A 27,853-nucleotide genomic window follows, 5' to 3' on the forward strand; every position below is an offset into this window, starting at 1 on the left:
TGTAGTCACCCTAGATGTGACTAAAGAACAAGAATTGGATAATACTCATGGGGGATGGAATGAGTCAATGCCCTTAAATTATGGGAATATGGTGTAATGGCAAATCCTTTCATAATGAGAAGATTGAGTTGCTTTAGGAAAATGAATGGGGAATATATTTTCAGGGATATGGGTTTTTGTGTGTTTATTAATCAGACACCAGTAAACAAGATTGCACCAAGAATCATGGCAGATGACCATCCATATAGGAGGGGAGATGTCAAAGCCCCAACTATTGTGGATCAAACAATCTGGTTGGAAGGAGAAAAAGTAAACATAAGTGCAGAACATCCAGAGCGTATGCCATATGCCTTGCCTCTCTTACAAGCGTGGCAACAACAATGGGAAGACAGGACTATAGGAAATAAGAGAGGTATAGGAATATATCATAGGTAGTATTGGTTCTGGAGCTTTAAACTCATTTAATATTAAGACATTACAAGGGAAAACGTCAGCTTTGGGTAAGGTTTCAGGGGCTATACTGACACATGTGACATGATTTTGGTGCATTATTGGAACAAAGAATAAGAAGTGTGGAACTCTAACTGAAACAAGCCCAAGCCTTGAAAACTTCTCTAAATGTCAGTCAATCTCAGACACACCAGATAGATTTAAAACGAAACTGTACTAGCAATACGATGCATACAGATGCAAACTTATGGCATACAATACATAGAGAGAATGGTTAATCTGTTAAGCAATGGGCAATGGCCTTTTGAATGGTTCAAAGATCCTCATGTGGAATCAATGAATTGCAGGATGGAAGAAATATATGGAGTTTAACTGGAATCAAGCCACCCTGAGGGAAGAGTGGAAAGGCAGAATGTTGTTACCTAACACAGGGAAGCAAAGAAAAGCAGCAATGGCCTGGGTGTTGCCAAAAATTATTAATGGAGAAGGATGGCAAATAGAATTGGCAATTTCTCATTAGAATATTTTTAAAGGATGGTCTCCCAATGTCACAGCTCTTCTAAATTTAAGGCTACATCCTATTGTCATATTATTTGCATTAATGATTTTGTTAACCTTTATTATACTATGTTTATACTGCCGAATAAGAAAGCAACAAGTTTTGGAGTAAGTGATATATAAAATGAAATTGCTTGTAAAATTATAAAGTGATACAATAATTAATGGCATTAATCATATATCAAGAGGGGGAAATGTTGGAAGATATATATTGAGATTCATATATTCACGTAATATGTTGTAGGTCACTGAGGCCTGGTATGAATGACACGTGTTTGACATGAATATGTGCATTACAAATTGGCAACCGAAGCAAGAACTATTTGTGTAAAAACAATCTTATTTTCTGAAAAATATACGGAAAAATCAGCGGAAAAGGACACCACACCAGTTGGACCGATATACAATTGTATAAGAATTGGAGGAAATGGCATGCCTTGGATCATGGCAGCCTGCCCAGGATTGTCTCTTTGGAATTGTGTGGGTAGAAGGCCTAGTAAAATCAGGCAAAGAACCAATGACACAACAGAATGAACTATAAATGGTTGCCTATGATTTCTGCAAATCTGAGTTGTTTATTGATCCAGAGTCCCATGTGGATATAGATGTGGTTTTCGCCGTCTCCCCGCATCTTATGATTGGAAGGAATCTCGACTGGCCATCCGGACCATTCTGACCTTTGGACTCTGGTATAGTATGTTTGGGGTGTGAATGTGGAGTGAGTAAGTTTTCTTTCTTAATCACTAAAGAGTATTTAGAGTATTATATACCAACACAGTGTCTGGTATCTGTCTGCTCCCCATCCTGTAGGGAGACCTCTATTGCAGGTCTAACACTGTCCCCATGGTTTTTTATTCACAGTCACACTGTGACTAGGTCTACATTCTTTAGCAGCAGTCAGTCTGCTTATCTTCAGAATGGAGACTAGCTTAGGGTTGAATTTATATGTATCTACTCGCTACAAAAGTTTTAGTTAAGAGATAACATCCCTCAATGCAGGAAAGTGTAAAGACTTAACTGAAGAGACTGAACACGTTAAGTTATTGTACTGAGCAGGAGTTCTTATGTCTTCCATAAGTTTCTGAGAGCTACTGGCTGACCATGAGATCAAATTCCTGGGAACAACAGGAGCCCTCTAGACCATCTCATTCAACAGTTCAGAGTCCTGTGGCCAAAGGAAGACATTAGGACTACCAGCTGTGCATTTAAGTAGCATTCTATAGGTATAATATTCTTTTATTTTTAAGTCTGCCTTTCAAATCCTACTGAGAAACTTAGTTTTATCTATTAGAAAGGTAATAGGCACCTTAGTATCTAATTTATTTTCAGTCAAGCAGGAACTGGAGTATGCTTCAGATAGTGAGGCAGAACAAGGACTAGAGAATCTGGGAGACAAAGTCCTGAAGGCAAGAGGCTGCAATACTGCCAAAATTGATTGGTGCTTTTGCTTGACACTCAGATTTGTCAAAAGTGTCTTAAACCGATGTACCAGAATGCTATATTTTGCTTTAAATCACAGTCAATCAGCAAACTGAGTAAGTCAGGGCCTTGGTCTTAAATAAGGATGTGTATATGTATACAGACATACTTTAAGATTACAATAGACTTGATTCCCATCACAGCTAAAACAAGCTCATTTTGTTATGCTGCTTGAAAAAAGTCATTCATGTCCTTGGATGTTCTAAGATATTCAGTAATATGATTTTAAGATGAGACTTATTTCCTGCAAAGTTTTAAAGGGAAAATTTTTGATGAACTAATTATTAAGACATAGTATTGTTAAGAATTGGGCTTCAAGGATCCAATCAACTCCAATTTACTACAATTTTTAGTATATATCATACTATCAACTTTTTCTGACAATTTCCCATCAAATGTTTCCAACAACTGTAAAAATCCCAAATAAAAATGAAGTCATTTCCAAATTTCACATAACCATGCAGTAAATGGATACAAACCACAATCTGAGTTGAAAACCCTAATTGTACTAGCAGCACCATATAAACATAACAATAGCAAGAATCTACTATATTAATGCTTACTTGTACATATAACACATGTACAAGATGGGTAAGTATATTAGTTGATGCAAAATTTTATGGTTAAGTATTTGAGTTTGTTTAGTGATTCCCTTCCAGTTTTATTTATCCCTGAAAAAAAAAAAAGAGTGTTTAGGCAGAAAATTAGATTTTTTTCCTCCCACCTCATCATTTGACATGAAACATCTTTTATTTTGCTGGTCTACTTTGTACCAATATATTTCTCAACAGCTAGTCATGGTCACTGTGATACATGGATCCAGCTTTAATAGGTTGGATATTGCTGAAGTGCTTTGTGATTATTATTCTGCACCAAAAGACAGAAATATCTGAAGACCTTTACACAATCTTTTAACTAACTTGAAAGTTATTGTGTAAGCAAAAAATACAAAAACAATTTTATTACTGTAACAGAACAAGCAGGTTATTTTACCATAAACTAAGAAACTTCTTTCCTTATGAAAGAATATTCGAGGTCTCAAAAGCAAAAGGTAAAAAGTTTGTCTCAAGTGATCCATATTCATCAGTTTTAGCATTTAGTCTTTTGCAAGGTGAAACGTCTGTCATAGGAGAAAATAGTTACGGTATACCAACTGTATTGAGAGCGATCTGTCCCAGAAGACAGACAGTACAATTTCTTTTAGATTTGTCATTAAATACTTGCACATGATTGGATAGGTCAATTATGCCACATGCACTACCAATAAGTGTCAACAGGAAAAAATAAAGCCATTGCCAGCAAGATGTTTCTGTACTCAAAGTACAACGTTAAAATTTTATATAATACACTGCAAGCACCCCTTTTCCCCATCAAATAAAAAAACCTTTATAATCTCATCACTTTCAAAAGTAGAATCACACATGCATTTAATTGTACTGATGTCTAAAATATCACCAGTTCTAGTAACACATTTGAACAGCAATTAAGGTACTAAACAGTTCAGAAAAGTCTTTAAACATATTTGGCTGTACTGATAACGTAAAAAGAATGGTACTGTATACACATGCACTGCATGTTCCCTTAGCTTCCACTGCTTTACTAAAATTCAGTATTAAGAATATTCAACACACGATTAAACAGCTTAAAGATGAGGTATTATTTCAGTGAAATATTGCTTGTACAGTATTTAGACTTGGAAGGATTAGATTTTTATCAGTAAATGTAGGTAAACATTGACTTCACTGTACACACACAAACCAACAAAAAAATTTCCATCCATAATTGAAAACTTACAGATAGGCAAAGAAAGAAAAATGCTACCTAAGAACTTAGAGTTTGATTAAGGGTATTCAGTGAACATTTTGATATCTGATTTTGACAATTTGTGTTTTAACAGTTAAAGATTTAACTTTTTGAATCTTAAAATCTACTGTCAGTAAATAATGGTCTGACCCACCAATAATTTCTCACAACTGTGAACATTTTACTAGATAAAAATTTTAAAAAAATGCTTAAATATTTATATTATCCATCACAATAATCCAATCCTGCCAAGCCTACTTGAATTGAAATAAGCTCAATTTTTGCTACATCCTTATTCCAATGTACTTTGGAATCTATTTGCATATCAGTACAAGGGGATTTAGCAGTTTAACTGCCATTAGTAATAATAATTACACATTTAAAGTCTCCAAAACATGATTGCAGGATAGAAGAACTCTCTAAATGCATCTGCACACACTTATCGGTTTTGGTCAAAATACAGGGATTGTATAAAGTTAACATCGGTAATCAACATGTGGTTCACTGAAAATTTACAAATCTAGGACCTAATCTTGAAATTTTTATTCCTGTGAAGCCAAAGGGATATTTGACTGGACACTAATTACATGAGTAAGACAAGCTAGATTTGGTCCCTAAATATTTACTATTTATATTTTAATATGCAACAATGTGAGTAACTGGAAAAACCTAAAATGTCTATTAAACACTTGTTCTTTGTAACACTAGCTTTTGTTTCCTAATGATGGCAGCTGTCAGTTAGCTAAAAAAATTTATTTATTTTGGAGGAAGTGAAAGTGCTCTTTCAATGTATTAAATAATTAATGGGAGTGTTGCATCGTTTGGACAAAGCATCTTAATCATGACCTCTATCACCCTTGCTAATCCAGTCCTACATTTCTTCTAGACAATCATGCAAAATTGTGTCAAATTATGTGGTAGTTTGGAATCAGTCTGGATAAGTATGTTTTAGGCTGAGATCACCAATCTCATTTCACTTGTGATCTGACTAAATCTGAAACCAGAGATCTAAAGGTGAAAGGTTAGGAGTATTTTATTGCTCAATCTTCCATAACCTTCTATAATCTTTTCAGATAATATTTTTGTTCATTGAGGGCTCACAGGGGGAAGGAGGAAGTAAGCCAGAACAAAAACAACAACTTGCCATGTAAATTTATCAGTCTTTCTGGGCTGGTGGAGTCAATGGTTGTGAACAAAATGGCTGGCACGACGCTAGCTGTGCCATTCACAGCAGCAGCACCTTTCAAGGAGGTTGCTAGGATCTTTTCCTGCTGAAAATAAGATACAATTGAAACTCTATAAACCAGAGGAAATGGATTAAAAATCTTCACAAAAATAAACACAAGTTGAAAGATTTTGTTTAATAAAGCTTTCAAGGCACATATTTCAAATGGATTGCAATTTCTACAGTAAAACAGATGTGATTTTTCAGTATGTTCTCCCACCCTCACAACCAGGAGTTTTTATTCATTTAGTAGGCTTGTAATGCTAGTGACCTAAGCTGGAAAGCAAGTTAGGGCATAACTGCATCTTACTTGTATGAAAAGCCCTATTTAATCCTTCCCGGGAACACCATAGAACCTGTGTTCTACACAAAAAGTGGGAAATAGAATAGACCTTTAGTAGATGACACTTTTTTTGGCTACTTCATAAGCAGGTCAGCAACTGGATTGGATGTTCAAACCAAAGTTTTGATTTTTAGGTTAATTATTTAAATATTTTTGCCTTTTAACAGGATTACAATGGCTACATTTTCCCATAGTTACAAGAGATTCTTTTTCTGTTTTCTTTAGCCTGATAACCCAATGCTGCTGTGATATAATTTTTTCTAATATATATAATATATATATATAAAAAATAATGAACACATTAAAAATCCTCCTAATTTTGATTCTCCTAAAGCAGAATCAACGGAAGTAGCATCACTACTTAAAAAGAATGACAACACTTAACAATATTATATCACGGTTCAAACAAGAGCTAACATATCTATTCAAATGTATAAAGGCCAATGTGCTACAGCTGGGATTTATTTTCAGATGTGTAGAATGGCCATTAGCTGTATTTTTCTATACATATGTATTCTATGTGTATGTATTCACGCTACGTACTAGTAAGTACTATATACACACAGCACTGCAGTAAAACACAATAGGCAGTCCATTGCAGGGTAATTAAAATATTGCACATTGAATGCTGTTATAAGGCATGAGGCCATTGGCGAAGTGACTTCAGCCACCAAGGAGTGCAACAGTCACCCTGAAATTCACTACCTGGAATGCCTTATTGCTATTATGAAATGAAATTCATTAATATTTAGGCTCATGCGTTTACTAGGAATGAGACATAAGTATGACATCCCTGACAGTCAGTCAATCATAATGAACTCCAACTGCATCTGGAGTTCTACAATTATTTCAAAATATTAAATACATCTACATTCATTCTATCACATACAGAAAAGACCACTAAAAAGGTTCCCACAGCTTGCAGTAGCTGAAGATAATGCATTAGTTTACTGTAGTGACTGAAAAGTCTGAAAAATGTTCAGTGCAGTATACACAAGTGCATGTGTGTATAAACACACAAAGAGTGCACATTGTGAGTAGACTTTATATATAATACACACAAACACCCACACCCATTCTTACTATAATGGATGTGTCAAGGCTACATCTGATATAAGGCTACTTACTGTACCCTGTCACTCAATTATACTAAAAACCATTTTTCCTTCAGATCACTGAGCCCATTATTATTTTGTTTAATGGATTTATCTGAGCCATGGTTTCAAATAAAGTGGATAATTTAAAACATTGTCAAGGTTTTCAGGTCTCAAAAATTAGCACATCTAGAAATGAAAACTGGACTACAGATATGACAACATCGGCAACAATAAAGAATTTTGAAAAAAAGATCACTCCAGAGTTGTTTGATAATGCAGCACTGTTAGTATAACAATAAATAAACCTACGTGCAGAGGACATGGTAAGCATACCCCTGCACCATATTCTTGCTGTATATGCTCACTTCATAGAAGCTGAATTCTTTGGATTTACATTTTTCCAGCAGACACAGCGGGAATGGTTTTGCAGACCTCATGCAAGATGTCCCTTACTTTTGGGGTGTTTTGTTTCAGGACTCCAAGATCAGGCCAAAAATAGGAGGCAAACAAACATCTATTATAGCAGAAGCACAGCAAGTTGCAACAAAATAAACTGCATAAATGGAGAATTCATTAAGAACACTGACTAGAGTGATGTGGGAAAGGAGTAAAGTTAGGGGGCAAAATATTTTCTAAAATTTTGAAAAAATACCATGACAGTATACTCTTAATTCATTATATGCAGATATTTAAAAAATAGTTATCAACTGTTTTAACATGACTTCATTGTGTGTGGGGGTTTTAAATAAAATTGTGGCTGTATTTTACCAAGACTAACTACATAATATCTATTAAAATGAATAAGTATATATTATCTAATGTGGACAAATCCCAAAGACTTGCTCAGTCCAAACTAAAATCCTGATCCTGCCAACTTGTCCATGTAGGTGGACCCCTTTGTCCGTGCACTGAAGTCAAATTTATGGGTGGTTTGCCTAAATAAAATCTTCAGGATTTGGCTCATACAAAAATGTTACACCTACACCCAGAAAATGTTTGAATGTGTGTGTGTGTGTAATAGTAATGCACATAGTTAAAGACAGTCCTATTAACAGAAAATCAAAGTATTTGCATGGACTCTTACTTGGGACACTGATGATTTCAAATGCCAGAAAATGAAAGCTGTATAACAACTTGAATTTAAATCATCCCCAAATGTCTGAATGTAATTTTTCTGTAGTTTCCAAAATAGGTCCATCTAAAAGTTATTTAATTATTTGTTGTAATATTTAAGTTAGACATTTTATTTCCATGAAAATTAGGATGATTCAAAATAGGAAAAACTGGAAAGACAAATGTAAGAATTACGGAAGATGGTCACACTTTGTAGACTGCAAAATTGACTAGTGCTCACATTTCCTTAGAGGGTGATACTCTTGCTTGTTGAGTTGTAGTCCAGACTTCCAGTTTGGTAAACTAACAGAATAAGCATTCTGCATGTTCCCACTTCGATCTGTAAAAAAGCCACTTTTAAAATAGGAACTCCTATTAATTCCATACATGGTCAATCTTCAAAAAGAAGTCTCCATGATTTTTCAAGATTGGAAGGATATCACAGTGTTGATTTTATACACAAAGTAGGATCTGTTCCAGTATACCCGAGTAAAATAATTCACATATGGAGAATAGTTCATTTTGATCTCGTGACAAAATCGTCCATATTTAGAGTAGGCATAACTGTCACCTTCATCACAAACCACCTATCAGAGGAGAAGAAATTTGTTAAGAGAAATCTCATCACAGAACATATAATTAATCTTTCATTTCTATATTATACAATTCCAATAGAGATAACATAAATATACATAAATGGCTGAAAACATTTTCCCCTATACTTTTTTTTTTAAACTTAATGCTTGTGAATTGATTAATGCCAGTGCTAGATTAATAGCCCTGAAAACAAAAATCCTCTATAAGATAGAAGTAGAAAGCATGAGCAGCGCAATGCAAAGTTATCCACATCACCCTGTCAACCAACTTCAAATCAGACCTGCAGGGAGCAATTCTGGGGATCAGAAAGAAATTCACTTTCCAAGACCAATTAACTCATTGACCCCCTTGCAGAGACTGAAAACATGGGTGTCAATTACCACAGCCATGAAGTTCATTCAAACCAGCCTAAAGCTTCACATCTCATTATCCGTTTCTTAAGCCATCTAGCCTTCCCTTTTCTTCTTTAATACAGCCCTGTTTAACACACACATCTATAGCACTGACTAATACTGAGCAAAGAGTTACAGAGACCCGCTGTCTTTCCTGTTAATTTGGTGATAAGAGAAATGAACCCCTCACTCTCAAGTTATCGACATAAAGTTAATTAGAAATAACTGTTGACTAAGCCCATGTCTACACTACAAAATTATGTCAACTTAAGTCAGCACACAGTCACAGCAGTTATTAAAATTGCTTGTGTGCACACACTTGGCACCTTGTGTTGGAGGTGTGCATCCTCACCAGGAACACCTGCATTGATTATACTGTCAGTGTGGGGCATTGTAGGATGGCTCCTGGAAGCCAGAAACAGTGTAGACACTACGTTGCTTACACTGACTGACACTGCGTTGACCTAATTACACTGACTATGACTCTACACTGCTCAGAGAGGTGGTGTTACTGGTGTAGAGGCACTTATGTTGGCGGAGCCAAATTTAAATGAATACACTTCCACAGCTAGGTCGATGAAAGCAGCTTACGTTGACCTAACCGTGTAGGCCGGAGACTGAAACTATCACTAGTTTTTAAATATTAAACAGAAAACTTTGAGCTATACTTGTATACTTATTAGCTATGAGAATAGGCTATCACAACTTTTTAAATACATGGTTCTAGCATGATTTATTCCTATTACGTTGGCCAGTCAAGCCATTTCAAATAGTTTTCTGCTGCATAAAATGTTTAAACTGAGTCTTCAGCATAATATAGACCTGTAAATATACAGCAGGTCAGAGAATTTAAGGGGGGTAAGGTAAAGGGAAATAAAAAGTACAACTCTGCAGAGAACTTCCCCTTTCTCTTCTTGCTTGCAATAGACAGACCTGGATTAGGTAAATCAAACCTGAACGTACAACCTCAGACAATTTAAAAACAATCTAAAAAGTTTAACAGGGCCACTGATAAATGTTGGATTCTTCATTTTGCACAATTCTATGATTTTTTTGCATTCTCGCTCACAAACGCACCATAAATCAAACAACCCTGCTTGTTCTCTGGCCACCTGGTCAAGAAATCATTGAGTCGTTTTATTACTTCATGTATTTGCATTCCTGACAATGAAGAGTTTATAGTCAAAGAATAAAAAAAAGTGAATACAAGACAAGATGTCTGATAACAGTTCAGATAAGGGAAGATGTGGAAATCATTGATAGAGAAGGTCCTGCAAAAGGACTGCTGAAGAAATGGGATTTAGGAAAAGATTTGAAAAAGAAAGGTGCTTGACAGATGAACACAAGAGGGTTGTAAACAAGCAGACGGTGAAGGTGTGCAGCTGAAATCTGGTCTATAGTTAAAAGTCAAGCCAACCTAAACACTGCGGTAGACACAATTATGTCAATAGAATAATTATTTTGCCAACCTAGCTACCGCTGCTTGGGGAGGTGGATTACCTACACTGATGGAAAAGCCCCTTCCCCATTTCCGTAGGAAGTACCTACACTATGGTGCTACCACACTGTAGCTGTAGACATGGCCTGAGAGCCAGAAGAGAAGAAAGAACAATTAGGGGAAAGGATTAGGTGGGATGTAGGGAGCCAGACAGGAAGTAAGAGAAAATGGAAACAGAGATGAAGATGGGGGCAAGATCACATAGAAACTTGAAAGTGAGGGTAAGAAGCTTGCATCTGATGAAGTAAGTGAGGAAGCAAATGAAGAGATTCAGAAAGGAACAACATGGTAGCCGGACGCCAGTGCTAAGAGAGGAAACAGATTGCAGCAGTTGTGTTTTTGCAGGAGCAGAGGAGAAAAGCACATTAATCAAGGCAAAAAATGACAAAGGCATGGACAGTGGTTTTACAGTGAAGGAAAGGAAGGATTTTGGTGTTATTAAAAATGAAGAGCAGGACTTCGCAAAAGAGAGGAGAAGAAGTGGGAAATGATGAGAGAAAAATCAAAGATGACCCCAGAATATGAAGCCTGGGAGACAGGGAGGACAATGATTTTGTCACTGATAGAGAAGGAAAGGATTAGAACGACAGATAAAACTATAAGTGTTGGGGAGAATGAATTTGAAATGTCTGAGTAGCTCAAAAAATAAGAATGGCCATACTTGGTCCAATCAATGGTTCATCTAGCCCAGTATCCTGTCTTCTGATAGCAACCAGTGCCAGATGCTTCTGAGGGAACAAACAGAACAGGGCAATTATTAATAGTCGATCCCTCAAGGTCAAGGATAATCTCTTTCACAGGTTTTATTTTTTAATGGGTTGTTTGGTATCCAATCCTTGAGCCGCAGGCTCATTAGCAGACATTGCAGATAGTGTTGGAAGTCAGGGTTGGGCCACAATTGCTGCATGACAGTCATCTATCCTTTCTTTTCTGGCATTTTTCTGCCACCAGGGCAAGGTGACTTTCCTCAAAAATGGATGTTCCTTCATGGACAAATCTTTGCCAGTTATTCCTATCCTGGGCTACTGCCTCACAGTATGTGGTGTCAATGCCACACCATCTTGAGGATGTCTCTAATGCGTTTCTTTTGGCCTCCCCATTTCCTTTCTCCTTTGGTAAAGTAAGTTGGGCGTACGGCAATTATTCTGATAAGTATACATCAGGCATGCGAACACAATGCCCGCTCCACCTCAGCTGGTCCTGGATAATCAGGGCTTCAATGCTGAAGATACTGTGCCTCTGTGAGGATGCTGACATTAGCGCAGCGATCCTCCCACTTTATGTTGAGGATCTTCTAAAGAAAGGGCTGGTACTGGCGTTTCAGGTGTTTTCTATAAGTCATGCAAGTTTCACAGACATAGATGAGAGTTAGGATTACCACTGCTTTATAAACTAAAAATCTTGTGCGTGTTCTGATGTCGTGACTGTTGAACACCTGGTGAGACAGTCTGCCAAAGGCAAGGCTGGCACGGCGGATTCTGTGCTGAATCTTGATGTCTATGTCTGCTCTCAGAGAGAGGGCTGCCAAGATAAACAAACTGTTCTACATTTTCCAGTTCTTCTCTGTCAATGTAGATCTTCATTGCTGGGTCTGATGATTGACCAGGACCTGGCTGGTGAAGAACTTTTGTTTTGCTGATGTTCAGAGTAAGCCCTAGGCTTTTGTAAGCTTCAGAGGAGCAATTAAGGGCTGTTTGTAGATCCTCCTTTGAGTGTGAAACTACAGCATAATCCTCTGCATATTGGAGTTTGGTTATTGTTGCTGATATTACTTTAGTTCTGTCTTGGAGACAAAAAAGGTTGAAGAGGTTGCCATCGGTCTCATATTGGATGCCAATGCCTTGTGGTAGATGGCACGGGGTTAATGTTTTCACAGTTGCTAAGAAAATGGAGAAGAGGGTGGGTGCCAGTACACAACCTTGTTTTATGCCAGTTCGGATAACACAGGGCTCAGAGGTAGAGCCACTGCATACCATGGAGGCAGTCATATGGTCCTGGAGGAGTCTCAGAATGGTGATAAATTTGCTTGGGCAGCCAACTTTGACATGATTTTCCACAGAGCGTCATGGTTAATAGAGTTGAAGGCTTTGGTCAGATGGCGAAAAGGCCATATACAGCTCCTTGTGTTGTTCTTGATATTTTTTCTGGATCTGCGTGGCTGCAAAAATCATGTTCATGGTGCCTCATGACAGTCTGAAGCCATATTGGGATTTTAGAAGTACTTCCTCTGCAAGAGGGAGCAGGGATTCAGTACAATTGTAGCAAGAATCTTCCCAGCATTGGAGAGGAGGGCAATGCCTCAATAGTTGCCACAGTTGACCCTATCTCTCTTTTTGAAAATAGTGTGTGATCCATCCCTGATAGTCTAGTTCCAGCTTCTGGCAGTCAGAGATTTAGGGACATCCAGAGCATGGGGTTGCATCCCTGACCATGTTGGCTAATAGCCATTGATAGACTTATCCTCCATGACCTTATCTAATTCTTTTTCAAACCCAGTTATACCTTTGGCCTTCAAAACATCCCCTCACCATGAGTTCTACAGGTTGACTATGTGTTGCGAGAAGTAATTCTTTATATTTGTTTTCAAACCTGCTGCCTATTAATTTCATTGGGTGACCTCTTATACCATTTTAAGGGTTAAATAACACTTCTCTATTCACAAAAAGAAAAGGAGTACTTGTGGTACCTTAGAGACTAACCAATTTATTTGAGCATAAGCTTTCGTGAGCTACAACTCACTTCATCGGATGCATCTTTTTGCGAATACAGACTAACACGGCTGTTACTCTGAAACGTCTCTATTCACTTTCTCCACACCATTCATTCCTCATACAATCAGCCTTTCTGCAGCCTCTGGCAGTTCATCACACGGTGTTGTTCACACTTTTGTAAGACTTCTCTGGAGTGAATGGGGAAGCAATATGATGGGTTTTAATCATTTCTCTAAATAGACCCAGAGAGCTGTATTAGGCAGTTGTCCTCATCTCTGACAGTTCTCACATGCAGAATTTAAGAGAGACCAATTTAGTCTCTGCCTCCTCTTCAATCTTTCTAGGAAATCGCTTGGTGAGATGCCATGTGCGCGGCTGGCATCAATGAGTGAATGACACTCAGCTTCCTTCCTTCTTCTCAACAAACAGAATTAACAGTTACAAAGATCTCTTAGTGATTAGTACCGAGATGAAGTGTGTCTGGCTTAAACTGAAACCCGTGAGACTGAAGTAATATACTTCAAAAACGCCAGTGATGCTAATTTTTCTCTTTATTCAAAGTAGTATGAAGTCTCAGTCTTACTGGACTAATTGCAAAGCTTGGACACCCGGGCAGCAAGAGTGGCAAGAAATGCTTGCTTTCACTGCCAGCTTGTCAGTAAACTATGTCCTTTCCTCTCAAAGATGCATGCACAGTGATCCACGCATTTGTATCTTCTGAGTCAAAGCCTGATCCTTTCCCAAGCAAGTTGTAAGACTCACTTTTTGGAAAGACTTCTCACGGAAGCTGAAGACATGAATAGCCACTAACTCCACCCCCATCACAAAATAAAACCAAAACCAAGCCCTACCAACAGAGTAAGCAAGAGTTACTAAACCTGGAAAAGGCAAAAAGCAGAATCCAGTATGAAGAGGTCTAAGCAGATCTTAATTCCCTGTTTGGTGCTCATCTTGCACAGCGGTATTGAAGGGCTTGTTTACCTAAAACGTTGTAACTACCACATTTTAAAAATCTACCGTAGACAGAATAAGTTTTTTATAATACGTTAGCTGGTAGAGGTGACCAAGCTAATGCATTACAATACAACTTTGCTCTGTCTGCACTAGGGTTTTAAAAATACACCTTATGTCATAATCAAGATAAGCCTAAGAGGACATACTCTACAGAACCCTTTCATAAACTTTGCTAGTTATTTTAGATATAAAAATCATTTAATTGTATAGGCTTAGATATTTAATGACTGATGGAGAAGCAACACAATTAGGTGCCAACATATCAGAAGGGATTACTCAGCAGGGTTAAGGAACAACCTGGGGGAAAGATCATATGTTTCAAAACATTCAAAAAGAAGGGAGTTCTCAAAACAAAAGCTTAACATTCACTAAGATATTTATCAATTCCAGACTGCACGCCAACTGTAACCGGCAAAACAAGTATTCCTGTGGCAATTTAATTTAATTTTTCTTTAAATTTAACCAATTACTTTATCCATTTGAACATTTGACTTTTTTCCAGGTGCTACTTACATGGCCATTAGCAATATCCAATAAGTCTTTAACCCTACATCCTTTCACAGGTCCAACCTCATTGCAAATTGAATCCTCTATAATTAGGTAGGTGGCTTTATAGGATGTGAGTATCTTATAAATATCCTCGGCAGACCTTTTTGAATAGATCTGATAAACCTGTAGATTAGAAAATATTTACTCCGAATTAAAACCATGGAAAATTAAATGCATATTAAATACACTGGGTAATTGGAATAAGAAGTTACATATACATCAAATTATAAAAGGCAGTTATTTAAAAAATATAATCGTATACATTTGCTACTCAATACATTTCCAGAAATATCTAAGGGTAAAATATTTTTTTGTCGGTGAAATGGATTTCTGGAGACTAGTCATAAGGTTTAAAGTCTCTGATACACTAGACATTTGTCGAGAGTATTTAGCAACCATGGATTACAAGCACTGGTATATGATTCTACAGGATTTCATGAATAATGCTTCAGGCTTCTGTGACTGGTTTTCAAGATAAGGAGGAGGAATCTTAAAAGATAAGACTCAGTGTCAGTCCTTTAGTGGGCGAGTATTTTTAACTTATGACAACTGTCGAAAGCCAAAGCTCCATAGCTGATAAGACCATGGGGAGCTGAATGGGAAACATTGTAGACTCTGCTATAATTGAGGTCTTGGGCTGTTAACCTAGTAAAATTGCCATAAGAGGTTGGGAAATCCTGCTTTAACAGCCTTTCCTTCAAGAGCAGAACTTTGAAAATCTATTTCCACTCTGCTCCCAGCTCTGCCCATCCTCCCAACTCAAATACGCTTAATTCCTTCATCTTCCCAGTTGGGCTGAATATTCTTCTAATGAAGGAGAAGACATATGGTTCACTCTGGAATCCATCACATGCTTCTGAAGTCAGCTGGTGAGTTCCTAGAGAGTGATGAGACACTACTACTCTCCTACTATACTTTTGCACAGAGGTGGGCAAACTACGGCCCGTGGGCCACATCCGGCCCGCAGGATCGTCCTGCCCGGCCCCTGAGCTCCTGGCTGGGGAGGCTAGCCCCCTGCCCCACAGCCACACCACCGCGCTGCCAGCACTCTGGGCGGCAAGGCTGTGCGCTCCTGCAGGGCAGCGCGGCAGTATGTCTGGCTATAGCCAGGCGGCGCAGCTGCCAGACATGCTGCTCTGAGCAGCATGGTAAGGGGGTCGGGGGCTTTGATAAGGGGCATGGGGTCCTGGGGGGCAGTCAGAGGACAGGGGGCAGTTGGATGGGGCAGAGGTTCCTGGAGGATGACGACAGGGAGCGGGGGGGGTTGGATAGGGGGTGGGGTCCTGGGGGGGGCAGGGGCATGGATAGGGGTATGGGCAGTCAGGGGACGGGGGCTGGGGGGTTGGATAGCAGGTGGGATCCCAGGGGGGCGGGAAGTGGGAGGGGGTCGGATAGGGGGTGGAGGCCAGGCTGTTTGGGGAGGCACAGCCTTCCCTACCCAGCTCTCCATACAGTTTTGCAATCTCGATGTGGCCCTCGGGCCAAAAATTTTGCCCACCCCTGCTTTTGCATCACCCTCAGACAGGGAATGATCTCAATTTCCTTGTAGAGTAGTCCCTGTGGTAATAGCAGGTGATCGGGCAAGTCCTTCTAAACAAAAAACTTGGAACACTTTTTTACCTTTCATGGCTTCATTGATATTCTGCACCAGCTACTGACCACTACTACGGAAGTGCTCTGCTAAAAACTTTGGAAACGTCTGCTTAGATTCTGTTTTTTGATGTCAGGAAAAAACAACTCATTGGAGATCAACAGGCAAGAGGGGAATGGAAGGAAAAATAAGCCAAAGGGCATCTAAAATCATAATGTGAGGCAGTCGATTCCTGTTCAGAAAATACCACTGCTGGAAAATGCAGTTTCTAAAGTTGTGCTGAGACTCAGGCCTGGTCTACATCAAAAAACTTAGGTCGACCTAGCTACATCACTCTCAGGTGTGAAAATTTCACGCCCCTCAGAGACATGGTGTAGACACCAGTAGGTCGACAGAAGAATTCTGAACTGTCACCTCACAGGGGGGTGGATTTACTATAGTGACGGAAAAACCTCTGCTGTCGCTGTAGTAAGGGTCTACGCTACAGTGGCATAGCTGTAGCCGTGCTGCTTTGCCATTTGCAGTGTAAACATACCCTCAGAATTTACCGATAGTGAGAAGACAGAAGGTAATAGTGTCAAGGCGTTAAACCCAGTAAAATAAGAAATTATCTCTCCTCAATCAATAACTCTTAACTCTCCAATTTATTTTTTTGTTGTATTCTCAAACAAGACTGTCTGGCAACAAAATGATTTCTAGTGTCATTCAGGCCTACCGATGTTTCACTGTTCCGAAGCCAATTGTTTATATAGTATCCTTGGGGTCCTGGAATACAACACAATTCCAACACGGATGGTCAAAGTAGATGTCAGTTCTTCTCCATGGTTCAGTTAAGTAGCAAAACATCCTATAATCTCTTCATTGAAAGATGTTTGTCTCAGACTCCAGTGATCCAGGTCTATACCTGCCCATGAGTTCAACTGGTAGCCCAGAACCATGTCATAACCCAGAAAGTTAGCTCTTCACTTCTGCATTTTTGTAATGATCCAAAAAACCTCTCTTGCAATCAAGGGAAATTAATTCATGGGACACAGAGATGAATACATAAATGAGGACACACTATACTACAATACTAGAAATTGTGCTAAATTCAGTGACTTTACTGGGTCTGAATATTAAATGATTCTACATGGGGAACAATTATAATCCTACATAAAGAAAAGGAGTACTTGTGGCACCTTAGAGACGAACAAATTTATTTGAGCATAAGCTTTCGTAAGCTACAGCTGTAGCTCACGAAAGCTTATGCTCAAATAAATTTGTTCGTCTCTAAGGTGCCACAAGTACTCCTTTTCTTTTTGCGAATACAGACTAACACGGCTGCTACTCTGAATCCTACATAGGTGCAGAAAAAATTAAAATCACTATAATCTAAATTAAATGGGTCCCAAGAATTTGGCCTACCTTGAATTTACCAAATAACCAGAGATACCACATACATATACACACACACACTATCAGTATACAAAGAGTGGGATTTTTACTGTTTTGAAATGAGTTAATATTATTTTGCACTCCTATGTACCCATTTATGGGAGGACTTTTGAGCAATTATACCAGTGGGGTCCAACTTGATGCACAGAGGGTTATTTTGACTCTTCCCTCTTCCTCATCCCACACATCCAGGCATTATGCAAGTCCTGCAACTTCTTTTAAGCATTCCTCTTAATATGCCCAAGATCTGTCCTTTTCTTTCCATCTCCACAGCCAAATCTCTCATTCTGGACCTCATTATATCCTGCTTGACTACTGCAACATCCTCCTCTCTGGTTTCTCAAACATATACATTGCTCTTCAATCCAGACAAAATGCAGTCGCTAAATTTATCTTTCTTGCCCACTAATATGATCGTGCTTTTTCAATCTCTCTTCTTGTTCTCCAGCCACTCTTATGTCAAACTTAAGGTTTCTGACACCACCTTCACAGCTCCATAAAACTCTGTCCCTCTTTACTTATCTTACTTTGTCATACTTCACATTGGCCACCGATGCCCTTCAATCAGTGTTCCCAGCCTTGTCCACCCATTTGCCAGCTTCTCATACAATCACTTTGTGCCTTCTTCCACAAAGTCTTCTATGCATGGCAAAACCTCCCTGAGCTCAGCAAGTCCACAACTCTCCCATCATGTCCCTCTTAAAACCCACTTCTGCCATGTTGCTTATGGTGAATCATGCTGCATGTATATAATCTATTATTGTTACCCTTCCCCAACCTCTGGCTACTTGTCTATCCTTAGAATATAAACTCCATTGTTCTTTAATGTCTATAAAGCACCTACCACATGGTGGGCACTGGCATAAATAAAGTAATAAAAATTCCTCACCCCAGGTGGTCCGGGAAACAAGGGACATGGAGACCTGAACTTGGATCCCATGTTGGAACTCCAACTCCACAAGACCGTCAGGTGCCCTTCACTTATCTTCTTTGGCATGTATAATTTTCAGTGCTCCTACACATATCAAGCACCTCAACTCATTTTCCACATAACGAATGAAGAATGAATCACTGATACCACAATACATTTTTGGAATCAGATACTCACATTCTCATTTCTTCGTAGAAGATCATCATCATCATATAAAGGTAGACTTGTCACCATCCATCCAGTACACAGCTTAATCATACCCATTAGCTGTGGACTTCCAGCAAACACAGCAGCAACAGGAGCCTGTCTTCTGCAAAAAACAATATCACTTCATGCATTTGAGTACAAGGACATATTTTCTAAAACAATATTTTATATCAATTCTAACACCTAAGTGAATCTTATAACCTGCTAAGGTAAAAATTCCAGCTCATGAAGATACCATTATGCATCTAACTACACATTTAACTGAAACTACTCTTCTTAGCAATCAGCTATGAAGTGGCCTAGCAGCATGATCAAAGTCCTTTGCATTGCTAGGTGGAAGCCCAACCTTATTAGGAGCATGAGCTGATAAAGAAGGCCTCCTGATGAAGAGAGTGGAGAGAAGGGTTGGCTAACTGCCATTCATTTCTGCATTGTTTAATCCATGAAACAGCACTTGGTCCTGAAGGGACTGGGATCCTTGTCTTTGTGCTACTTGGCATTCTCCTCTCAGCCCAACACAGGAATGGGTGGAAGGCGAAGGAGGAAAAGAAAAGTGGCAATAACTATAGAAAAAATGGAAACCACAGAACAAGAAAAGAGATGCTACATATTTATATACACCTAGCAGAGCTTCTATAAAAGAAATAGAAATTTTTAAATAAAGATATTTTCTGAGTATAGCTTCTGAACTATGTCTCAGTTATTTTACCTACCTCTCAACAAAAAGCAATTAAAAGCTCCTGCAAGTCCCACCACATAACAAATATTTTTAAATAATCAGATTCATTTTATCATATGTTCTGCCCTGGCAAGGTTTTATTTTATTTGAAGATGTACTGGTAAAAGACATATATGTGTTTAGACATCTTGACTATCAAAAAAGGTCAGACAAATATTTAACAGGCTCTAGTTCAGTGGTGGACAACCTGCGGCCTGCGAGACAGTCAGTTTGTTTATATTAATCAACCGCAGGCATGTGCCTGCGGACGGTCAATGTAAACAAACTCTCTCATGGCCTGCCAGCGGAAGCCAATAAAGATATTCAGTTATGAACTGAAAAACTTCCATGTTCATTACAAATACAAACAACAGCTGTAAAAAGTGGTAGTCAGACTGCCCATTGTTGAGCATATCTCAAAGCAAGTCACCATGATTAATTATGTAATTGATGTGTAATATATGCAGGCTAATGCAAAAGTCATTAAGCACTTGGCATGGTTCCACTTGCTGCCATAAAGATCCACAGGGGTGACAAATATCCTACACTGCTATTAACAAAAAGAAGAAATTGGTTGGAACATCATAATTATCAGCCTAGTCTTTTCTGAAGACGTACAGTTAAAGTCACTAAACTATTTGAACATAGGGGGCCCAATTCTATCCTCAAAGGCACAAGTTCCAGAAGCATCAACAGAACAGATGTTGGACTGTGTGAGGGCCAAATAGGGCCTGTAGTTCTCACTGGGAGAGAGTTTACTTTTACAGATAAATTATTTTTTCTTCAAGTAAGATTCAGTTGTACTCTCAGTATTTGTTATGACTAAGGCTGCGAGTTTGTCACAGAGGTCACGGACTCCGTGACTTTCCATGACTTCTGCGGTGGCCTGTGCACCTGACTCAGGGTAGCCTCCGGCCACCATACCTCCAGCAGCAGAGTTTGGGTGTGGGAGGGGGCAGGGGGTTGGGATACGGGATAGGTGAGGCTGGCTCTGGGCGGCGCTTACCTGGGGGGCTCCCCAGAAGCAGCGACACCTGCCTCGCTCAGCTGCTAGGCGGAGGCCTGGCCAGGCAGCTCTGCATGCTGCCTCCGCCCAGAACGCTGGCTTCGCAGCTCACATTGGTCGGGAACTGCGGCCAATGGGAGCTGCTGGGGGTTGGGGGGGGGGTGCCTGCAGGCGGAGGCAGTGCGCAGAACTTACCCCCAGGTAAGCGCCGCCCAGAGCCAGCCTCACCTATCCCGTATCCCAACACCCGGGCCGCCCTCCCACAGCACCTGCGGGGGCCCCAGGCAGGCCCCCGCCCAAGTTTTAGTCATAGGTATTTTTAGTAAAAGTCAGGGACAGGTCACGGGCTATGAATTTTTGGTTCCTGTTCATGACCTGTCCGTGACCTTTACTAAAAATACCCATGACTAAAACATAGCCTTAGTTATGACCAACACAGCTAGCCATGGACAAGAATTGACATAGCCTCTTGGTCAAAGTGGAAGTTTTGAACCAACTACATTACATTACTGCTTTACTTAAATCTCTTATTTCCTACATCAGTAGGGTTGATTCTGCCAATTGCTGAGCACCCTGGCCCTGATACAGCTAAGAATGAAAGTGGTTATGCACCTTGCAGGATCAAGCCTGATATGTGTCTCCACCAATGTTTTTTGCAAATAGCTATCAGAAAATTAGCATGTAAAGAACTAAGAACATAACATTCACTAACTTAAGTCTTTTACTTGGTGATTAAGGTTGGTAACTAAATTATACGAAAGAAAGTCACACATAATGCAGGCGCTGCTTCTGCTCCCACTGAAATCAATGACAAGCTCCTACTGCTTTCAATGGAAGTAATATCAAGTCCACAATCCCTATCTTCTTTCCCTTCCCAAACCACATGATCAAGTATGGAGGGAAAACTTAGATTAATAAGTGGATTTTGATTAATAACTGTAGTCTGTAACCTATCATTTAAATCAGCTTCTGTACCAAATGACTGGAGGACAGCTGATGTGATGCCAATTTTTAAAAAGGGCTTTAGAGGTGATCCTGACAATTACAAGTCAATAAGCCTGACTTCAGTACTGGCCAAACTCCTTGAAACTATAGTAAAGAACAAAGTTGTCAGACACATAGATGAACATAATTTGTTGGGGGAGACTCAACATGGTTTTTGTAAAGGGAAATCATGCCTTACCAATCTACTAGAATTCTTTGAGGGGGTCAACAAATATGTGGACAAGGGGAATCCAGTTGATATGGTGTACTTAGATTTTTAGAAAGCCTTTGACAAGATCCCTCACCAAAGGCTCTTAGGCAAAGTAAGCTGTCATGGGATAAGAGGGAAGGTCCTCTTATGGAAGGTAACTGGTTAAAAGATAGGAAACAAAGTGTAGGAATAAATGGTCAGTTTCAGAATGGAGAGAGGTAAATAGTGGTGTCCCCCAGGGGTCTGTACTGGGACCAATCTATTCAACTTGTTCATAAATGATCTGGAAAAAGGGGTAAACAGTGAGGTGGCAAAATTTGCAGATGATACAAAATTGCTCAAGATGGATAAGTCACAGGCAGACTGCGAAGAGCTACAAAAGGATCTCTCCAACCTGGGTGACTGGGCAACAAAATGGCAGATGAAATTCAATGTTTATAAATGCAAAGTAACACACATTGGAAAACATAATCCCAACTATACGTATAAAATGATGGGGTCTAAATTGGCTGTTACCACTCAAGAAAGATCTTGGAGTCATTGTGAATAGTTCACTAAAAACATCCACTCAGTGTGCAGTGGCAGTCAAAAAAGCAAACAGAATGTTGGGAATCATTAGGAAAGGGATAGATAATACAACAGAAAATATATTGCCTCTATATAAATCCATGGTATGCCCACATCTTGAATACTGCATGCAGATGTAGTCGCCCCATCTCAAAAAAAAGATATATTGGAATTGGAAAAGGTTCAGAAAAGGGCAACAAAAATAATTAGGGGTATGGAACGGCTGCCATATGAGAAGGAGATTAATAAGACTAGACTTTTCATTTTGGAAAAGAGATGACTAAGGGCGGATATGATTGAGTTCTATAAAATCATGACTGGTGTGGAGAAAGTAAATAAGGAAGTGTTATTTACTCTTCATAACACAAGAACTAGGTGTCATCAAATGAAATTAATAGCCAGCAGGTTTAAAACAAACAAAAGTATTTTTTCATACAATGCAGTGTCAACCTGTGGAACTCCTTGCCAGAGGATGTTCTGAAGACCAAGACTATGACAGCATTCAAAAAAAGAACTAGATAAGTTCATGGAGGATAGGTCTATCTATGGCTATTAGCTAGGATGCACAGGGATGGTGTCCCTAGCCTCTGTTTGCCAGAAGCTGGGAATGGGTAATAGGGGATGATCACTTGGTGATTACCTGTTCTGTTCATTCCCTCTAGGGCACCTGGCATTGGCCACTGTCGAAAGACAGGATACTGGGCTAGATGGACCTTTGGTCTGAGCCAGAATGGCCGTTCTTATGTCTTATGATAAAATATGCTATTATTACTCAAAACAAAAATGCCCTGAGCAAAAACAAATCAGAGACGCATCCAGGAATTCACACTTACTTTACCCACATCATTAGTTCTACTGTATCTGAGTCATAAAATTCTTGCAGTTCTGAAAGCTCCGTCATTATCCTAGGAAAATACTGAAGAAAATAAACAGAAGTTTATTACATACCAGGGTAAGCCCAATGGGATCTCTCATAAACATTGTAACTTTAAATATAGCAATAAGAGTAATCGGTAGTCTTTACAGTCACAAAAGAAATATCGCTACAGATGACCAATTAAAGTCTAATAAAACTGTTCTATATTTTGGTCCAAATTAACTCCAAAGGATTTACACCAGGAGTGAATCTGACCCCTTATATTAAAAAAAACAAACAAAACCACAAACTTTTTCCCTTTGGTTTTTGAGACAGTAACTTGAAGCATACAATAGGAAACTAAATCGCAGTTGTCCCTCTTCAGAGGGAAACAGTAGGTCTAACAATACCATTTAATTTAATCTAGTAATGCATTTTGTTGAAGTATCCTGCTGTTCCTCAAAATGACCTCAATGCAATTCTCCTCAGTATAAAATTATGGAAGTTTCTGAGAGAAAATTACTATAACATCTGGATCTTTTTAACATTTTGCAATGTTTTTCCCCATTACTTCAGTTCGGTTCTATGGTATGACACAAACTTCTTAAACTGGATTTGCAACATATAGAGCCCTCTAGTGTCCAAACCCTTAAAACAGTTTTGTTAGAACAATTTGAAGTACAGAATTCCCCAGTCAACTGAACAAGTTTTATTTACTGCAAAGAGATTTATATCTGACAACCTTTTTTAGCCATTATGGCTTCTCAGAGAGCCAATCTAAATGCACTGGCAGCATATGTGAAGTCAGAAGACGAGTAAAGGAAGTCTTATTCTACTGCTATACATACCATTGTATCGGATCATCAATAATAAACCATTTGAATCAGATGTTTATATCTTAATCACTAAGGGACCATTGTGATCATCTAGTCTGACATCCTGCACATTGCAGGCCACAGAACCTCACCCATCCACTTCTGTAATAGACCCCTAACCTCTAGCTGTGATACTGAAGTCCTCAAATCATGGTTTAAAGACTTCAAGGTACAGAGAATTCACCATTTATGCTGGTTTAAAACTGCAAGTGACCCCCCCATGTTGCAGAGGAAGGCAAAAAAACCCTAGGTAAGTGGCTCTCAACCATTCCGAACTACTGTACTCCTTTCAGGAGTTTGATTTGTCTTGCGTACCCGCAAGTTGCACTTCACTTAAAAAAACTACTTGCTTACAAAACCAGACATAAAAATACAAAGTGTCACAGCACACTATTACAGAAAAATTGCTTGCTTACTCATTTTTATCATATAATTATAAAATAAATCAATTGCAATACAAATACTGTACTTACACATCAGTATATAAAGCACTATAAACAAGTCATTGTCTGTATGAAATTTTAGTAAAACTAGGCAAATATCCAGATTAATTGAAGTACCCCCTGGAAGACCTCTGCATACCCCGGTTAAGAACCACTGCCCTAGGATCTCTGCCAATCTGACCCAAGGGAAAATTCCTTCCTAACTCCAATATGGTGATTGATTCAGTTAGACCCTGAGCATGTGGGCAAGACTCATCAGGCAGATACCTGGGAAAAAATTCTCTGTAGTAACAGAGCCCTCCCTCTCTAGTGTCCCGTCTCTGGCCATTGGGGACTTTTGCTACTGCCAGTCGCCGATGGGCCACATCCCATTGTAGGCAGTCCCATCATACCATTCCCTCCATAAACTTATCAAGCTCAATCTTGAAACCAGTTAGGCTTTTTGCCCCCCTTGCTCCCCTTAGAGGGCTGTTCCAGAACTTAACTCCTCCTTAACTTTTCATTTTGGAAAAGAGATGACTAAGAGCGGATATGATTGAGGTCTATAAAATCATGACTGGTGTGGAGAAAGTAAATAAGGAAGTGTTATTTACTCTTCATAACACAAGAACTAGGTGTCATCAAATGAAATTAATAGCCAGCAGGTTTAAAACAAACAAAAGTATTTTTTCATACAATGCAGTGTCAACCTGTGGAACTCCATTAGAAACCTTCAGCTAATTTTGAGCCTAAACTCGTTGATGACCAGTTTATATCCATTTGTTCTTGTGTCCATGTCATCTCAGTACAGAGAAGAACTACAATTTTCAGATACTTTTGCCATTTACAAACTTAAAGTTTAACAACTATTCACTCTGTAATATGATAACACCCGTTAAAAGAGCAATCTGATTCCTGTGCAATGTCTATTTAACAAAAGCTCACTATTTGTAATGATTGGGGTTGTTTTTATATGTACATGGCAAGGATTTGTAAACCTTTTAACACTTCGTAAATAAATAAATTGTTTAAAACAATTAAGTATTTAGAAATAGCTTTTCTGAACTTTTGTAATATGGAACTGAACTTTTTTTTAACACCAGGACACATCTATGTAAGTACCTAAATGGAATCCTTTAATGTAGTATTTGAACATCTAGAATATTTCTATGTGAGGTTCTAAACTAAGAATTCCATTTCTTGTTGACAGGAGCTTTTCAAATAAAGCACTTGCAACTGCCTTCTGTAATTCTATTTCCAACTTGCCTAACCGCCTCTCAGTGAAAACATGCATGGGATGACATACTCTTAAATATGTTCCAGTATTTTACTTTTGCAATATTTTCTCTGTGGAATCACTTTACTTTATAAATCCAAAATTTAAATGAAGGTGTTTGTCTTTGGCCAAAGACTAATGCATTTTTTAATTGCACCAGCCACAATTGTTATGTATTCTTGTACATACAACTATATGATATTTTATTTGCTGTTTTTAAAGAACTATGTTCAGTAGAGCACAGTCTGATATTACTGATTATTTCACATAGGTGCTATCTTTTCTCACCAGCAAGACATTACTTATACTGTGCCTACAATGAACAATTAAAATACTCTTTTTCTTACCTCTTTCCACAAGCTGAAACCTATTATACTTGGAACTGCCATACTCAGAATGAGAGCCTAGAATATTTAAAAAAAATAAATAAAATGATTACCGATTGCTCCTTTATTCCCCACACATGGAACCTGGGATATTTACTGTTTCTGCCTAAAAGCTGAGACACAAGGTGGGAAAATAATATCTTTTATTGGATCTCATCTCTCCAATATCTGGGACCAAAACGTATACAACAACACTGCAGATCTAAAAGCTGTCAGTTGTAATAGAACAAGTCTCAGACATGAACACTAAATGACATTTGGACAAATTCTGCAGTTCTTAGTCAAGCAAAACTCAATATGAACAAACAGGATTTTACTTGATGAAACACTGCAGAATTTTGCTCATTGTAACTTTAGTAGTATTGGGTCTGAATAGCTTATTCGTCAAGTAACAGTGATGAAATGTTGAGCTGGGGAAGGAAGCAAGAGTGAACAGGTGTCTCTCTCACTGAGGTGATCAAGAGACAAAGAAAAAAAGAAAGAATGAGAAGTGCAATTCGATTCCCTTTAACCTTATTTATTCTCTCATTCAGAATCACAGTATTAATGCAAAAGAACAGCTTATTATACAGCACAGCAGCATTCCAGCTAATCAACCTCATCTTGCAAAGAAGGAGTAGTACAACACTGTTTTGGTAATTTCTCGTAATGAATGTATGCAAAGCAATCTACTGACAACTAAAACTGAAGCAGATCAGTTAATTGCATGCATAAAATAAAACATGAAATAGAAACAAATAGATGTTCTTACATAACCTGGTATCAATTACATTACACTGGAAGAACTGCCTTGGCAATTCTTACAGAGTATTACTGCTTAGTATTTACATAACAAGTGACTTGTCCAAAGCATTGTACAAACATTCAGTAAATAATTATTCCTCAGCACACCCTTGAATCAGGTAACTGGATATGATCTCCATTTTACGGAGTGGTAAAATGTGGCAGAAAAGAGATGTGATTTACTCAAAGCCACTCATCACATCAGTGGTAGAGCTGGGATTACAACAGAAGTGTTCCTGATTCCCACTGCAGCATTTATCCCTCTTAAACCCTGATGCCTCTTAGAGGCTGTAGCATAAATATGAGCAGACAATTGGTCTCAACAAATCTTATATGAATAATTCCAGCTATTGTTTAGTTTGACAATTTTTCAATCTCTCCTGACAATTCAATATATATTTGTCCAGGTTGCCCTCTTTTTCTACCCTTAGATGTTTCTTTAGAATTCTCTATTACTCACCACTTGTAAAAGAGATGTACTCATTAGCTATAACTACCAACAATGGCTAACAATGACTGGTAACAATGACTCACCAGCAATACTGGGTGTACAGCTCTCAGTCGAAGCCACTTGAAAAGTGTCATCCAAAGCTCAGGGGAGCATACACCAAATGCAGCAAGCATACACATATAGGGAGTCCACAAGTACTTCATGCTGGGAAGCAACGCAAAAATCCAAAGATGAGACATTGCACAGATTGTATTCAGACTCCAGACACAAACGCACACCTGTCTCTAAAATTTATTTTAGAGATGACAGTTGACAGTCTGGAAAAT

The 27,853-nt window shown here is 38.7% G+C and overlaps 1 protein-coding gene across 2 annotated transcripts in view; it reads right to left on the bottom strand.

Moving 5' to 3' along the window:
- Nucleotides 1-5,636: 5,636 nt before the first annotated feature.
- DPY19L4 (dpy-19 like 4) overlaps nucleotides 5,637-27,853 on the bottom strand; it is a 50,457-nt gene continuing 28,240 nt past the window's right edge. The window contains exons 14-20 of one of the 2 annotated variants that reach the window (XM_084619805.1): nucleotides 27,611-27,731; nucleotides 26,255-26,311; nucleotides 23,312-23,394; nucleotides 18,963-19,095; nucleotides 14,794-14,952; nucleotides 11,217-11,283; nucleotides 8,554-8,655 (exon numbers count right to left, since the gene is read on the bottom strand). In XM_084619805.1, the coding sequence (XP_084475931.1) occupies nucleotides 8,645-8,655; nucleotides 11,217-11,283; nucleotides 14,794-14,952; nucleotides 18,963-19,095; nucleotides 23,312-23,394; nucleotides 26,255-26,311; nucleotides 27,611-27,731 (631 nt within the window). In that variant the 3' untranslated portion in view covers nucleotides 8,554-8,644. Of the gene's footprint in view, nucleotides 8,656-11,216; nucleotides 11,284-14,793; nucleotides 14,953-18,962; nucleotides 19,096-23,311; nucleotides 23,395-26,254; nucleotides 26,312-27,610; nucleotides 27,732-27,853 lie in introns of both variants that reach the window. The other variant, XM_084619804.1, reaches the window with a different exon arrangement.

Source organism: Lepidochelys olivacea (assembly GCF_965140295.1).
Source record: "Lepidochelys olivacea isolate rLepOli2 genome assembly, chromosome: 2".
NCBI classification, from domain to species: domain Eukaryota; kingdom Metazoa; phylum Chordata; order Testudines; family Cheloniidae; genus Lepidochelys; species Lepidochelys olivacea.